Raw genomic sequence first — 14,223 nt, 5'->3', positions numbered from 1 at the left:
CATTTCCTATGGAATGAAAGGTTTCTGTAGGAAAACAGGGCGCTGGTGAGATCGGCCTTGCCAGCCCCCTTGCCTGGCAGAGTCTCCCCTGTCGGAGCAGTGACTCATGCTTCAGGGAACAGCAGCTGACCAGAGTGATCAAGAGCCCGGTGCCTGGGTGGTCACTACTCAGTGAAGAACAGGGGGAGGAGGAAAGGAAAAAGTGAGGAGGGAGGGTTTAAAAGCCACTCTCCGGCCTCCAGAGGGCGGGACCTAAAGGGACCCAGTCTGCGGTGCCTGTTTGGACTACCCCAGGCCTGGCCAGGAGAGTCTGGTGCGTGTCTGGCCGGGTGGTGGGTCTCTGGGACTGGCTGGTTGGTCTCCATCCACACTCAAAGTCCCTGTCCCTCCCCGACCACAGAGCAGGCCTTGTGGCAGTGGTGACAGACTCAGGGCTTGTACCTGGCCCCCTGTATTCCTAGCAGTGATATGCCTGAGGCAGATGTGCCTCTCAAGCCTGTGTTTTAGTCTCATTGCCCCAACCAAGGCTAAGGCTATCACTGAGTTTGGGAATTCGGACTCTGCCACCAGTTCCCTGGGAAGGCCAAGCTTCGGGTCTTCACACCAGCTGGGGAAGGCCCACTGGTGTCCACTCGCTTTCCTGGGACAGGCCCCTGTGGGTTGCAGGCCCACTTTCTCCACAGTTTAGAAGGTGTTCCATGGGCCCCACCAGTCTCTGAGGCTGAGGTCCCCGAATGATAATGGGAGGAAACTGTAAAAATCAGCATCTAGTGCCATCTGTTCTGTGGATTTGCCCAAGGGTAGTCATTTGGTGAGAGTTTGCCTTTGGTCAGAGTTCTAAAAGGAGCTCCAGAGAGTGGAAGGAACGAACACTGCAGGTGCATGGTCTTGTTTTCTAAGAGCTTTGGTATCAGAGATGTGCTCACACGGAGGCCTGGGGCCTCATGAAGATCCCCAGTGGGGCAGAGCCACTAGGAGTGCCTGGGGTCGGGGTTGCCCAGAGACAGCATGGCGGCAGTAGAACCAACCACCGAGGGCCCATCAGCAAAGCCGCCGTTGCAGATGGGCCTGCGGTTAATACACCAAATCCTGAAAGCCTCAGATCAGCAGAATCGAGTTCCAAGAAGATCTGGTAGAGAACAGACCTTTCTCAATGTAAGAGTCAAAGGGAACAGGAGATGAGGTGGCCAGGAACAAGCTATAGTCTGCGCTTGGAGTAACAGGGGCCCAAGTGTTTGATGCTAACCCCGAGGGCAAAAGCTGATCTTTTTGGGTTAATGAACAAACATTTCTTGGCCATTTACCCTGTGCCAGGCCCTTGATTGGATTCTGGGAACTGGGCAGGAAAGAAGTCTGACACCTGGGCCGCCCTCTAGTGAGGAGGCACCTTGAGTAAACAATGACACTGTGATGTCATAAGAGCTGCGATGGTGGGGCAGAGTCAGGCCCCGGGGGGGGGTGGGGGGGGGGGGGGGGGGGGGGGGGGGGGGGGGGGGGGCGGCGGAGGGGGGAGACAGTGTGGAGGCCGCTAACACCTAAGTCAACCAGAGTTAGAAGAGGTAAAGGCTAGCAGATGTGGGGGAGATAGTGTGTTCCTCAGCAGCAAGGCTGCAGGCCGTCAGGGAACTAGTAGAAGGTCAGTCCCGTTAGACTCAGGTTGGAGGTTTGGAGTGTGGAGTTTGCCATAAGCCCCGTGGAGGTCACGGCTTATGCCAGGAGCAGCACTGTTGTTCGAGGACGGTGGTGCAGGTCAGAGCTGTGATTCAGAAAGGTCCCTCTGCTGCAGAGTAGAGACCCCACTGGGGGGCAGCTGGGATGGGCTAGGAAATACCTAAGGGAAAATGTTACTGTGACTCACGTTGGGTGTCCTGGACAGAGGGGGCAGCAGTGGGGAAGAAAAAACAGTGGCTGGATTTGGAAGATGGAATCAGCAAATCTTGATGAGCAGTTGAGTGTAGGGCTGAAGGCAAAAGTTTAGCTCCGCCCCTGTAAGCCTTGGTTATAGGCTTGGTTATAGGCTATATATACAGACTGGATGAAGGGTAGGCCTTGGTTATAGCTTGGTTATAGGCTATATATACAGACTGGATGAAGGGTAGGCCCATGGCAAGACCCCATGCATCCATATCAGCCTGAGCAAGAAAGGACCCACAGATGCCCAGGACAGTGTGCTCTGCTTTGGGCATGGCCAAAGAAGGAACTTGGGGACCCAGGTTGAAGCAGAATGCTGATACCAAGTCATAGGAACCAAGTGCTAGTCCCATTTTGGATTCTCTGCAATAATGGTTTCTTCCACTTTGGGTCACACTGCTCTATAAGTTTATCAGAGGAGAGCTACAAGTGAACACTCTTCTTGAGCAAAAAGAGATCTCCACACCCTCATCCTGCTCCTTTCTAAGCAAGATCTCTTTGGCCAGGACCGCAGCAAGTGTGTCATGATAGGCACTTCTAGAAGGTCCCAGATTGTATCTTTCTTGGGATGTCTGGCACAGCTGGACCTCTTGAGTAGTTGTCAAATTGAACTACATAGTGGAATGTTTTCATACCAAAAACTGTCTCATTTAGGTTGCAGTGCGTGCGGTCTCTACTTGTTTTCCAGCTCAAAATGTAGATCTCTGTCATATCCCTTAGCCTTCTCCCCCTATACCTTAGAGCAGGGCAATGAACGAAGGGTTGGCCTACCACACACTGTGGAGCAGTGGGTTCCAAAATGTCTTCCAGAGAAGGGAGGGTATTGACAGGAGTTGCTGCAGAGAGTTTCTGCATCTCCCAAAATGGGGGATCCCAGGTAGATAAGAGCCTCTAGCATTTTACCAGTGTGCTCCGTAGATGTCAAGGGTCACTCTAGAATGTGCAGCATTTCTCAAAGGACACAAACCAAGACCGTCTCATCCTGTGATACGTACTTGGGGAAAAACTGCAGTAGAGACACAAAATAACTGAGCCCATATTCATCATTTCTTACCCATTTGCCCTTGGAATAACCATTCCTTGTGACTCCCCTGCCCTCCTCAGAGAGGCCGTGTCTGCATTGCTTGCAGAACGTATGCTCTGCCTGCTGCTGCTTCCTGCTGTAGGTATCCCCAGGGCCTGGCACACACCGGAACTGGTTAAATTACTACTGTTAACAAATAAATGAATAAATGGCACTGCGAATAGAAATGAAACTCTGTTCCCACCTACTGTGTTCATTTTGTTGAGCATGGACCATGCCCAGGGCAGTCTGCTTTGTTAGGCTCTATGGGGCACACAGACTGGTCGGTAAGATCTACCTCCTGGCTCCTTTAGACTCTGAGGGCAGGTCTGTCCAGCACCCAGGCCAGCCATCTACATGTAAGATGTCTCTGCCCTCTGACTAGGCAGGACCCACTTGTAGCTGTTTCACAATAGATGCTGCCAGGATGTGAGTATGAGACTAGAAATATGGCACTGTTTATGAAAGAGAAAATGTAGAAATCTGCTAAATGCCTGTCAGGGGGACAGGCTTAAGCTCAGGTACAACCATATAATGGAATAATATGTGTAGCTGATAAGACGAATGACTTTTTTAAATATAAATGCATATAGTATTGTTCAGTAAATGGTTGCATTAAGGTGGGGGAGGTGCAGGATAGTGTATACACACAATTTATTTGTGTTTTTTGTAACTGTATTTTGATATGTGAGTGTATACGTGCATTTTATTCCTGCTAATATATGGGTTTTTAAAAAACAACATGGAGAGATATAAACCACACTGTTGATGTTATAAAGCCTGGGACATAGGGGGTAAGAGGTGAGTTATTTTTTGCTTTCAGTTTCTAAATTATTTCAAAGTATTCACATTAAGCATATGTTACTTTTTTTTTTTTTTTAAGATTTTTATTTATTTATTTGACAGAGAGAGATATCACAAGTAGGTAGAGAGGCAGGCAGAGAGAGAGGGGGAAGCAGGCTTCCCGCTGAGCAGAGAGCCCGATGCGGGGCTCAGTCCCAGGACCCTGAGACCACGACCTGAGCCGAAAGCAGAGGCTTAACTCACTGAGCCACCCAAGTGCCCCAAGCACATGTTACTTTTATAAATAGCAAAAACACAAAAAAGTTATACTTGAGGGGAAAATGCATCGTTAGAAAGTGGTAAGCAACAGAAGAGAAATCTTAGAAAGATTAGGGCCCAGAGAGGGATAAGAACTGCCGTAGGCTGTAGAGAAGAACTTGTCAAACTTATGCGAGGCGAGGCACATGAACTTGACCTTGAAGAACCAGTAGGTATGATCAGCACATGGTAGTTCACACTGGAGTATCTGCATATGAAGAATATGCAAATTGTAGCTCTCAAACTGACTTCCTTCTCCTAGCCAGCTCACCACAGGCCACTTTACCCAGAAGCTGTGTTTTCAAATTTGTCTTGTAATATCTGCGCCATCCTATTTTGTCATTACAGAGAAATTAAAAGTCGAGTGGGTTTATAAGGAGGGGATTGTATTAGGACTCTTACAATAATCTTCCTATCCTTTGGCCCTGGGCCTCCCTTCTAAGGAAATTGGAAATGTAAGCCACAATTTGTTCAATGTAGCATTAATTATTATAATAAAAAACTAGAATTAAGTCTAATAACAAAAATACATGAGTGAGTGGAGTATGTGAGTGGATATTTCACAGCCTTAAAGGTGTCTACAAGGACTTTTTAATGACTTGTTGGAAGCTTATGATAAGTATAAAAAAAGAAAAAAACTCAGCCACAAAACCAAAATGGGGGGGAAAAAAGTCTGCTTGGAGCCTCCATATGCCAGAACTTCCTGTAAGAGGTTGAAGACATAGATCTTCATATCAGCACTAACAGTCCAACTTCCTTGATTATTGTATGATCAGGAGTTTGGGACAGAGGAGATCTTTAGTCATCTTTTGGGTTGTCTCTGATTAAGATGGTATTCTGTCAAAGATTTCCTGAAACAAATACTGGGCACTAGGGCCACCGCCTTTAGCGCCAGACAGACAGATAAACAACGGGGAAAGATGGAGTCTGTTCCCCAGGGGCTGCTGGGAGTAACCAAGTCTGGGTGTCACTGCACACACTGGGGAGAATGCCAGACCCGTTCCTGATCGGAGTTCCAGAATTTAATAGAAACTAAAGCAACCTGGAGGCATTGAGCTCTCCCACCCACTAGGTGGTAGTGGGGCTCATCAGAACGCTTCATTCCTATCCGGAAATTCGGGACTCAGACACACTGGTAGAAAGAAGCGCTTTCCTTCAGGGAAAACCACGTCCATATTCAGGGAGCAGCAACCCAAGAGTATGGTCCCAGGCAGACCACAGAGTAAACGTTTATGGAATAACAAGGGAGACTTGCATCATAGTAAGTGCCAACCTCATAAGACCCTGTCTCCTGGGGTTTGAAATTTTGTACTTTGCACAACAGAAGTGTACAGATGTTTGCATTTTTGATACCTGTCAGTGGTTATGGACATCGCCTAGCCTTGGGTCTTAAAGCCCTGGAAAGGTGAATAAAGGACCATGACAGCCTTTTGTTCCACATTTTTACTGCTGGGATTCCTGCTGGTTGACCTGCCCACCTGCCCTTGCTGGACTAAGGCAGCAAAGGTGATGAAGGTTGTGTGGGACGGCTGGGGGTGGGGGCATGCAGAGGGCGGTAAAGGCAGGGAGGGCCTTGGGCTGCTTTGAGGAGGCCTTCCTAAGACTTCCTACCCGTTTCCTGCTCTTCACACCCTTCTCATGCCCTTCTTTCCATGACAGTCTGTGCACAGTTCAAGGGCAACTGCCTTCTGCAGCTGTGGCCCAGTTTACCTGTGACCTTCATTGAGCCACATCCACCAGGCTGCATCTTTTCCATTCTTTCTTTGAAACAGCCCTATCTTGAGAGTTTTGTGACTTTATAAAGATAGGGTTTCTGACAATCACAAGACCACTCATCTCCCAACTGCGTAATCTCCCAATCTGTGGTTTAGATTTGTTTTGAAACAGTATTCGGCCCAGGTTGGGGGGGATTCCTGGGTGGCTCAGTCGGTTAAGCAGTGGACTCTCGATCTCAGCTCAGGTCTTGATCTCAGAGTTGTGCGTTCAAGCCCTGCATTGGGCTCCACGCTGGGCATGGAGCCTACTTAAGAAAAACAAAAGAAAGAATATTTGGGCCCAAGCTTGACTAGGTAAAACGACAAAATGATCTCAGATGTGGAGATTGGTTCAGGAATATGCCTTGTCTATTTTTAAACTGAAAATGTGAGGTAAGGGGGAAAGTGTAACCAAGAAGTGTTCTGTGTTTTTTTAATTTGCTTTGGGAATAGTATAATAAATGTGTCATTTTCTAAATCTGGATTATTCATGGCCTATTTTAAATCCCGGTCTGGCTCCTGACAGTCCAGTTCTCAGCAAGACCCTGGGTTGACTCCCCTCCTGTCTTGTCCTGGTATGGGCAGAAAATACAACCTTATTTAATAGCAGCTTCCATTGATTTTTAAAGTAAGTCAGCTGTGAGAATTCTCATTTTCTCAAACAAACTATTTGTACTTAGATCCTGTGTATTAGCCGGGTTGTGTCTGATAAAATGGGAGCGGTAAATGGGTTTTAAGCACCTTATTCTTGGCCTGCTGTTTTTACTAGGGAAACCAGGAGAAACCCTTCAACTGTCCTAGATTTTAAAATGCCTTTTAAAAAGTGCCTGTTCCGAGTGGGTCATGCCTCACCTCCAGATCCTGGTGACCTCCACATTCCTGTGGAGACAGGAAGCCTGGAAGCGTGAACAGCCACATGGCTGAAGACCCCGTGACCCCAGGTCCTGCGGCCTTTCATCTGGGGCCATCAGACTCTCCAGGTGTGCCAGCCCTGAAGCGGGAGGCTCTAGGTGCTCCTAATCGTGTCTGGTCTGAATGCGCAGTTCCCTGAGGTGCTGGGTGATGATGGAATGAAAGCCAAATAAAGGAACAAGAGGTCCTGCTGATTGCCTCATCTTCAGTGCTATTCCTCAGGGCCCTTCTAGATCTAGGGAGGATTTGGGAAGACTGCGGTATCACCTGAGGAGAAGACACAGCCCCTACTTCCTGTTAACTCTGGGCCCACAGACTGTTGGCCTCCGGCAAGGGAGTCTGTGCCCCTAAGGGCCTTTTGGAGCAAGGCCACACCACCTGGCCTCAAGCTTCCTCCCTGGGCCATCGTGTCCTCTCCCTCTGGAGGCAGGTAATAGGGCTACCATGGCCCTTTCTTCATTGCTCCGGACAGCCCCCTGCCTCTCCATTGAGGGGCCAGGATTGGGAACTGGAAGGGACCTGAGTGGTAATAACATAGGCTTCCTCCTCCTCCTCTCAGGTGGGGAAACTGAGACTGGAACTCAGATTTGGTGACTTGCCCACCCTTGGTAGCTTGTCCCTCCCGACTGCAGCTTCCTGGTGAGGCAGTGGGGTGGGATGGACAAGCAGTAGAAGGGGCTTGAAATTGAGTATCAGTTCAACAAGAAGAGTCCCAGGGGAAGAAGGAGAGCTTCGGCAGCACAGCACTGGGTTCCCCAGGCTCATTAAGTTGCTGGGGACTTTGTAGCATCCCCCAGGATTTCTCAGTCCTGCTTCTTTGGTACACGGCACTGGGAATGGTCTGGTAAAAGCTGTGGGATAAGACTGCCCTCTAGTGGGCTGGTGAAGCCATTGGTCCAGCCACTTTCCGGTCTCTCTAGGCTCAGTGCTACCTTTTTTTGCTGAAGCCCCATAGTGATTATTCCCTCAGTAGGAATGCCTTCAATTCAAATTTTATTCTTTGTCAAACATTCTGGCTCACAGAGTTGATCTCTGAACACCAGCCATTATTTGCCCATCTTATAGGAGGTTTGGGGTTTTATTTTTGTCATTGTTGTTTTCCCCCCACTGTAGAGGTATCTTACTTCTCTAATAAGATTCAGGTCCCTAAAAGCAAGGGTGATGTTTTATGTCTTGTTCTTCCCCAGCTGCCATCCCGTTGTCTGCTTAGCTGGACGTGAAATTAGAAGTTTCGCTGGGATAGAAAAGAATCCTCCCGCAAAAAAAAATTCCACCCCTTCACATTTGTTCCTAAAACATTCTCATCTCAGCTCTCTGATCCATAGTTCCCCAAGTGGTTGAATCATCTGAATCCCTCAGAAAACTTCCAGAACTCAGTTTCCTGGGCCTTCCTCCAGCCCCGCTGAATCAGTCTCTGTGGTTTGAGCCAGGAAATCTGCTTTACAAACTTCCCAAGTGGTTTTGGAAGTGGAGCCAGGTTTGGCAGCCAACTGCTCTAAATCCCCATTTACGATTTTTTTTTCATGGCTTTTTCCCTCAGACAGCATCTCTAAAGGTCTTCAGCTTATGTCAGTTATTAAAATTGACCATTCTGAAACTCCTTCGGAAATACTCGGTGTGCTGTTCTAACTACAGTCCTGGCTGACATGGGAAGGAAGAAGGACCACAAGAGAAGGACCAAAGGCGTTTATTTTGGTTGCCAGTGGCTCTGTGTTCATAGCAGAAAATACCGAAACCAATACCTTCATGCTGACTGGGCAGGTCATTGATGTGTTTTTCACGTTTGGCCGGACAGGGAGACAAAGGTTAACCGAGTACCCAGTTACAAACGTTCACCGGTTCTAACTCCTCTGGTTCTCAGATCAGCCGTACAATGTAGGTGGCATTGTCCCATTTTTTACAGATGGAAAAGTTGAGGCTTTAGGAAATTAGTAAGTTGCCCCAAGTCATGAAGTTGCTGACTGTCAGATTCTGCTTTCAAATACAGGTCTGATTGCTAAGACCAGCTTTGGAAAGGTAAGAGGACCAAGAGTGCCAACCTATTCTTTTTAACTCTGCCAGGCCAAGCGGGCAGTGCAGCGAGGAGCCACTGCGGTCATCTTTGACGTGTCCGAAAACCCAGAAGCTATCGATCAGGTAAACTCCATGGGCCACGGGGCATGGCTATCTCCCTGAGAGAGGCGCTTTTAGTTAGCTGGGCTTGTCGCGGGGGCATCCCCCTCACTTCAGGGCTCCGCACTTGTCTGCTGACACTAGAAACCCATGTTTAGACGTCATTCCTACTTGGAGGAGAGGGTATTGAGTAGGCGTGAAGAGCCAGGAAGTTGGTGGTTGGGGGCATTTTCAAAGACCCTTCCACCCTGCCCAGTCCGTCCTAAAAGCATCATTCTGCGCCTTGTCCTTCAGAAGCTCCAAGGCTGTAATGCTTGAGGTCTTTGAGGATTTTCAAATGGTTTTTACTGTTCTTTTCCTTCAACCTCTCTCCCTCTCTTGCTTCTTAAAGCAAGAGCGTCTTTTAACCAGACCTTTCTCTTCGTCCTCAGCTAAACCAGGGCTCAGAAGACCCGCTCAAGAGGCCAGTGGTGTACGTGAAGGGTGCAGATGCCATCAAGTTGATGAACATTGTCAACAAGCAGAAAGTAGCTCGAGCAAGGATTCAGCACCGCCCCCCTCGAGTGAGCCTCCGTCGGCCTCGGCCAGCCTCGCCCTGTGCCCTCTCTGCTGCTCCCCGAGCCTTTATTCCCTTTGGGCTTCAGGCTTTTGTTCCAGTCTTCTTTCCGTGTAAAATGCTAATGCAGCCTAGGTGCCTACAGTTTAGATCAGACTTCAGGTTGGAGGCCAAGGAGAAATATTACTCCTGTTTCTTTATTAGTATTATTTTTTAAGATTTTATTTATTTGAGAGAGAGTGCGAGCGAGCATGCACACAAATGGGAGGTGGGGGTCAGAGAGGGAGAGAGAGTCTCAAGCAGACTCCGCACGGAGCGCTTAGCCCCATGCGGAGCTCGGTGTCACCACCTGAGATCATGACCTGAACCAAAATTAAGAGTCAGACGTTTAACCGACTAAGCCTGCCACGAACTCCCCCCACAACCCGTGTTCCTTTAGAGAGGATTCGAGAAGACCTTCCAGAAATAGATTTTGTGCTAAGGGGTCTCTGGTATCTTCCGCCCAGCACTCCCTCTTGGTAGCTCCTGCCCTTCTTTCTCTTCCATCCCACCTCCCTCTGAAAGGCTGGGGAGGAGTGAAGGAAGGAGTACCTGGTTTCCTGTGTCCCCCTCCTTCCATTTGGCCCAGACTAGAGAAAAAGGCTGGTACTATAGTTCTTTCTTCCCAGAGGGTAAATTGCATTATTAAAAAGCCCTAACTTGTATTTGAGTCTGGAGCACTTAGCTTTCAACTGGGATTGAAGTTTATGTCTTGTAGGCGTTTGTTGAATAGCACAGTGGCTTCTCTGGAGCGTGTCGAAGGGACACTGCTGCCCAGTGACTCTTAAAAGGCATCTTCTGCCCAAACCTCAGGCTGAAGGTTCTGGGAACCTGGGACAGGATATAGACAGATAGAGAGATATGTACATACACACACATACATATATATGGTTTATTTCCTTATCACAAATATTCACGTATAGGATGACTTTTCGTACACACAAAACATCTAGATGCCCATAGCATTCAATTAGCAAAACTCTAATCCTCTTGGCTAACTGCGTGTCCTAGACAAGGTGGCTTCAAGGTTTCTGGAAGCAGTGTGCCCTGAGGAAAAGGTAAGGACTCAAAGTGGAAGGGATTTGCAGAAGAACCACCTTTGGTGGCTTCTTTTTAAAGGAAAAACGAGCGCTTTGCTGAATGTGACTCACCGTAGTGGAAGCTGATATTGTGGAAGCAGCATACAATTTTCTGAGTTGTTGTAAACCGTTAATTATATGGTTAGTAATCACTGTTCCCTCAAAACATGACACTCACTCCTTTGTCCCATAAATATGATATTTGTGTTTATTTGGATGGGCCTCTCCTACCGGTTACGGCGAACTTTGCGCTCTTCCACGGGAAGCTGGGCATTCCAACGGGCGTGCTCTTGGCCGGGACTGTGGCAGGCTGCCCCCGCCACACTGAGGGGGGCTGTCTGGGCCCGGGGAGCACAGCACGTGTGCAGGTTAGCAGAACCCCAGGTGTTGCTTGCAAATGAGGGGAGAGACACACCTGGGTCACCCCAGCCCTATCCCAGCCGGGGCTGACACGACCATGCACCAATCCCCAGTCTGAAGAGACCTGTGACTCATCGGGTGTGTATTCTGTTCCAGCAACCCACAGAGTACTTCGACATGGGGATTTTCCTGGCGTTCTTCGTTGTGGTCTCCTTGGTCTGCCTCATCCTTCTCGTCAAAATCAAGCTGAAACAGCGGCGCAGTCAGGTAAGAGCCCCAAGCAGCCCGTGAGCGCAGGTGCCCGCCGCCCTGACCCAGGTGGGAACCGGGGGGCGGGGGCCTGAGGGAGCGGCAGAGATGGAGCAAAATGAGAGCAAAGCTTATCACCCTGTGTCTTCTCTATTCCAGAAGGGCCAGAACCACAAAGGCCAAGCACTGGGAGGGCTTCCAGCTGGGAGGTTTTCTCATGAAATGCCTAAGTGTTCACGCAGAGCCCTAGAGCCTTGCTCCTCAGATAGAATCTGGGCACCAGCAGCATCCCCTGGGAGCTTGGCAGAAATGCAGACTCTCAGGCCGTACCCCAGACCTGCTTAGCCGGAAGCTACATCTTCCAAGCCCTCCAGACGATTCCCAGTGAACAGAGTAGCCACTTTCCCGCTCCACCTGACACATCACTGTGCTCGTAGAAAGGCAGGATTTGGGGGGCAGAGGTTGATGGAGAGGGTAAGCGGGAATCTAGACCATCCCATGTGTAGTGACCTCTCAGGAGACAGTGGATGCTGGCAGGCAGTCTGCGTGAGACTCACCTACTACTCACCAAGCGAGAGTGGTCATCAGTCCAACAATGACTCAGGGTCTTGCAGAGTTGACCAACTAACTGAAGTCGACCTCTGCTGGGACTGCCACTTGGGAGAAGCCTGGGTTCAAGTCGCTGACCCTCAGGAGTCTGGAAATCCCATGTCATGGCAGTCTGAATTTTTAGCGCCCTCTCAGAAGCCTGTAACATTGTGCCCGTCCCCGGGCACTGGTTGCCATGGCTCCAGGGGTGACTACCACTGTTAGTACATCCCGGACCCTAACACGGACCATGTTCCGCCACACAGAATTCCATGAACAGGCTGGCTGTGCAGGCTCTGGAGAAGATGGAAACCAGGAAGTTCAACTCCAAGAGCAAGGGGCGCCGGGAGGGGAGCTGTGGGGCGCTGGACACGCTCAGCAGCAGCTCAACGTCCGACTGCGCCATCTGCCTGGAGAAGTATATCGACGGGGAGGTAAGGACAGAGGCAGGGCCCATCCTGGCTGGGAACAAGGTAGACAGGTCAGCAGAGGCGAACACAACCTGGAAGGATGGAGCCCTAGGTCTTTGCCCACAGCTTTGCAGGAGCAGAAGGATGATGCCTAGGCCCCAGGGGCGTGGCCGGAGGCATCCTAATTGCTCTTCACCCTGGGAAATGGGTGGCCACAACTCAGAGACACTCTCTCCAGAGAGTGTCTTCCACCAGCTTCCACCCATGGCATTTCAGAAGTTGATCAGAAACTTATGGTAGGCCAGAAAAGGTCTGGTGTTAAGAACATTGACACGTATTGACTTAATTTTAGAATTACTCTTCTGAAAACGGACACTTAACTCAAAGCAAACCTCTCTGTGCAAAGCTGCATGGAACACTGGGTGTTTTGACTTGGGAGGCAAGGGGATGTGATGGCCCCTTTTTTCTTCTTTTTTTTTTTTTTAAGATTTTTACTTATCTATTTGACAGAGAAACACTGAGAGAGGGAACATAAGCAGGGGGAGTGGGAGAGGGAGAAGCAAGCTTCCCGCAGAGCGGGGAGCCCAATGTGAGGCTTGATCCCAGGATCCTGGGATCATGACCTTAGCCAAAGGTAGACGCTTAACGGTTGAGCCACCCAGGCGCCCCTTCTTCTAGCTTTTTATCCTGAAAATGTCAGACGTTCCGGAAAGCTGCAGGAGTCCTACAGTGAATGACGTGTCATTCGCCCGCAGTCACCCTTTGCTAACATTGTGCCACGCTTGCTTAATCTCCTCACAGGCAGAGGCGTGCATCCACACACATTTTGGGGAACAGGGAGCAAACCACTTCAGAATCAGCTGCAGGCATCCGATGCATTCCGTTCCCATGTAGCCTGTGGGGTGAACATGAGTTTTTGCAGAGGCCTTGAAATTAAGAGAGTATTGAATGGCCTTTAGGTGCAGACTTCCCGTATTCCAGTCCTGGCCCAGGCAGGTTGTAGCTTTGTGATCTTGGGCAGGTGATTTCATTCTCTGTGCCCACGCTTGGGACATGGGCCCAAGAGTGACACGGGCTTCAGGTGATCATGGAGGTTACGTGAGAAAATACAGGTAGAACTCTCCCACGGTCAAGAACAACATTAGGTATTAGGTTGAGCGTTATTCTGTTGAGCTGGTCAGAGCATGAAAAAGCAGAGTCACGTTCGCAAACTTGGGCGAGGGGTGCTTTGGCTCAGGAACTCCATAGCTAGTTATGCCTCAGAAAACCCCATCACCTTCTTCCTACATAGGCTGCTGTGTTATAAACCATGTTCTCTTGGGTGAGTACTCAGGGTCCAGCAAAGGAGAGCTTTGCCCCTTTGCTGCCGCACCTGTCAATTCCAAGTCCTGGACACCTTCCTTTCTATTCACCCCCAGTTGGAGGGACCGGAGGGAACCACCATCCCAGAGATGCATAAGGTCTTGGGGGCCCGGGGCTGCAGAAGCCATTGGCTTTGGTCTTCCCTCGTGTGTGGCATGAATGTGAATGCCCTCCTTGGGCAACAGAAAAGGACCCCGCTTCAGTGTGCTCCCTTCCTGAACGCTGAGGACTGTGGATGGGGCTTCCTCCTAGAAGCCAGACATGGGTGCTGACTCTGGGGCATGGTGTCCACCTGCAGCTAGAGACCAGGAGGGGCCTGAAGAGGAAGCCTTTGGTACTGGCTTCTCGGGCCATCCTGGACTCCTCAAGAGGAAGCACGCATGGGGCTGAAGGCAGGACCGCTGTCCACCCGGGCCCTGCCTTCAGGCTGCGTGTCCTCTCTCCCTTCCCAGGAGCTGCGGGTTATCCCCTGTACTCACCGCTTTCACAGGAAGTGCGTGGACCCGTGGCTGCTGCAGCACCACACCTGCCCCCACTGTCGGCACAACATCATAGGTAATTGTCACCATCTCCCCTCTTGTGGCACAGCCGCTTTCCCTACCAAGTGCTCAGCAGGAGTCTGGCATGTGCTATAGATAGTGAGCGAGCATTGCCCTCCAGACCTGGAGGTGGGGTAGGAGGGCCCAGGGTGTTGGAGCTCACCTGGCCCCAAACCCTCAGGAGAGCC

The 14,223-nt window shown here is 50.0% G+C and overlaps 1 protein-coding gene across 1 annotated transcript in view; it reads left to right on the top strand.

Annotated features, from left to right (window-relative positions):
* Nucleotides 1-14,223, top strand: part of LOC111160073 (zinc and ring finger 3) — a 153,231-nt gene that overhangs the window by 135,020 nt on the left and 3,988 nt on the right. Inside the window, 5 exon segments of the mRNA XM_022522883.1 lie at nt 8,803-8,877; nt 9,285-9,416; nt 11,044-11,154; nt 11,991-12,158; nt 13,949-14,051. Coding sequence (XP_022378591.1) covers nt 8,803-8,877; nt 9,285-9,416; nt 11,044-11,154; nt 11,991-12,158; nt 13,949-14,051 — 589 coding nt within the window.

This window comes from Enhydra lutris, unplaced genomic scaffold, assembly GCF_002288905.1.
Source record: "Enhydra lutris kenyoni isolate GAN:26980312 unplaced genomic scaffold, ASM228890v2 scaffoldscaffold73, whole genome shotgun sequence".
Lineage (NCBI taxonomy): Eukaryota > Metazoa > Chordata > Mammalia > Carnivora > Mustelidae > Enhydra > Enhydra lutris.
The sequence above is the reverse complement of the archived record's forward strand: the minus strand, read 5'-3'. Positions and strand labels throughout refer to the sequence as shown.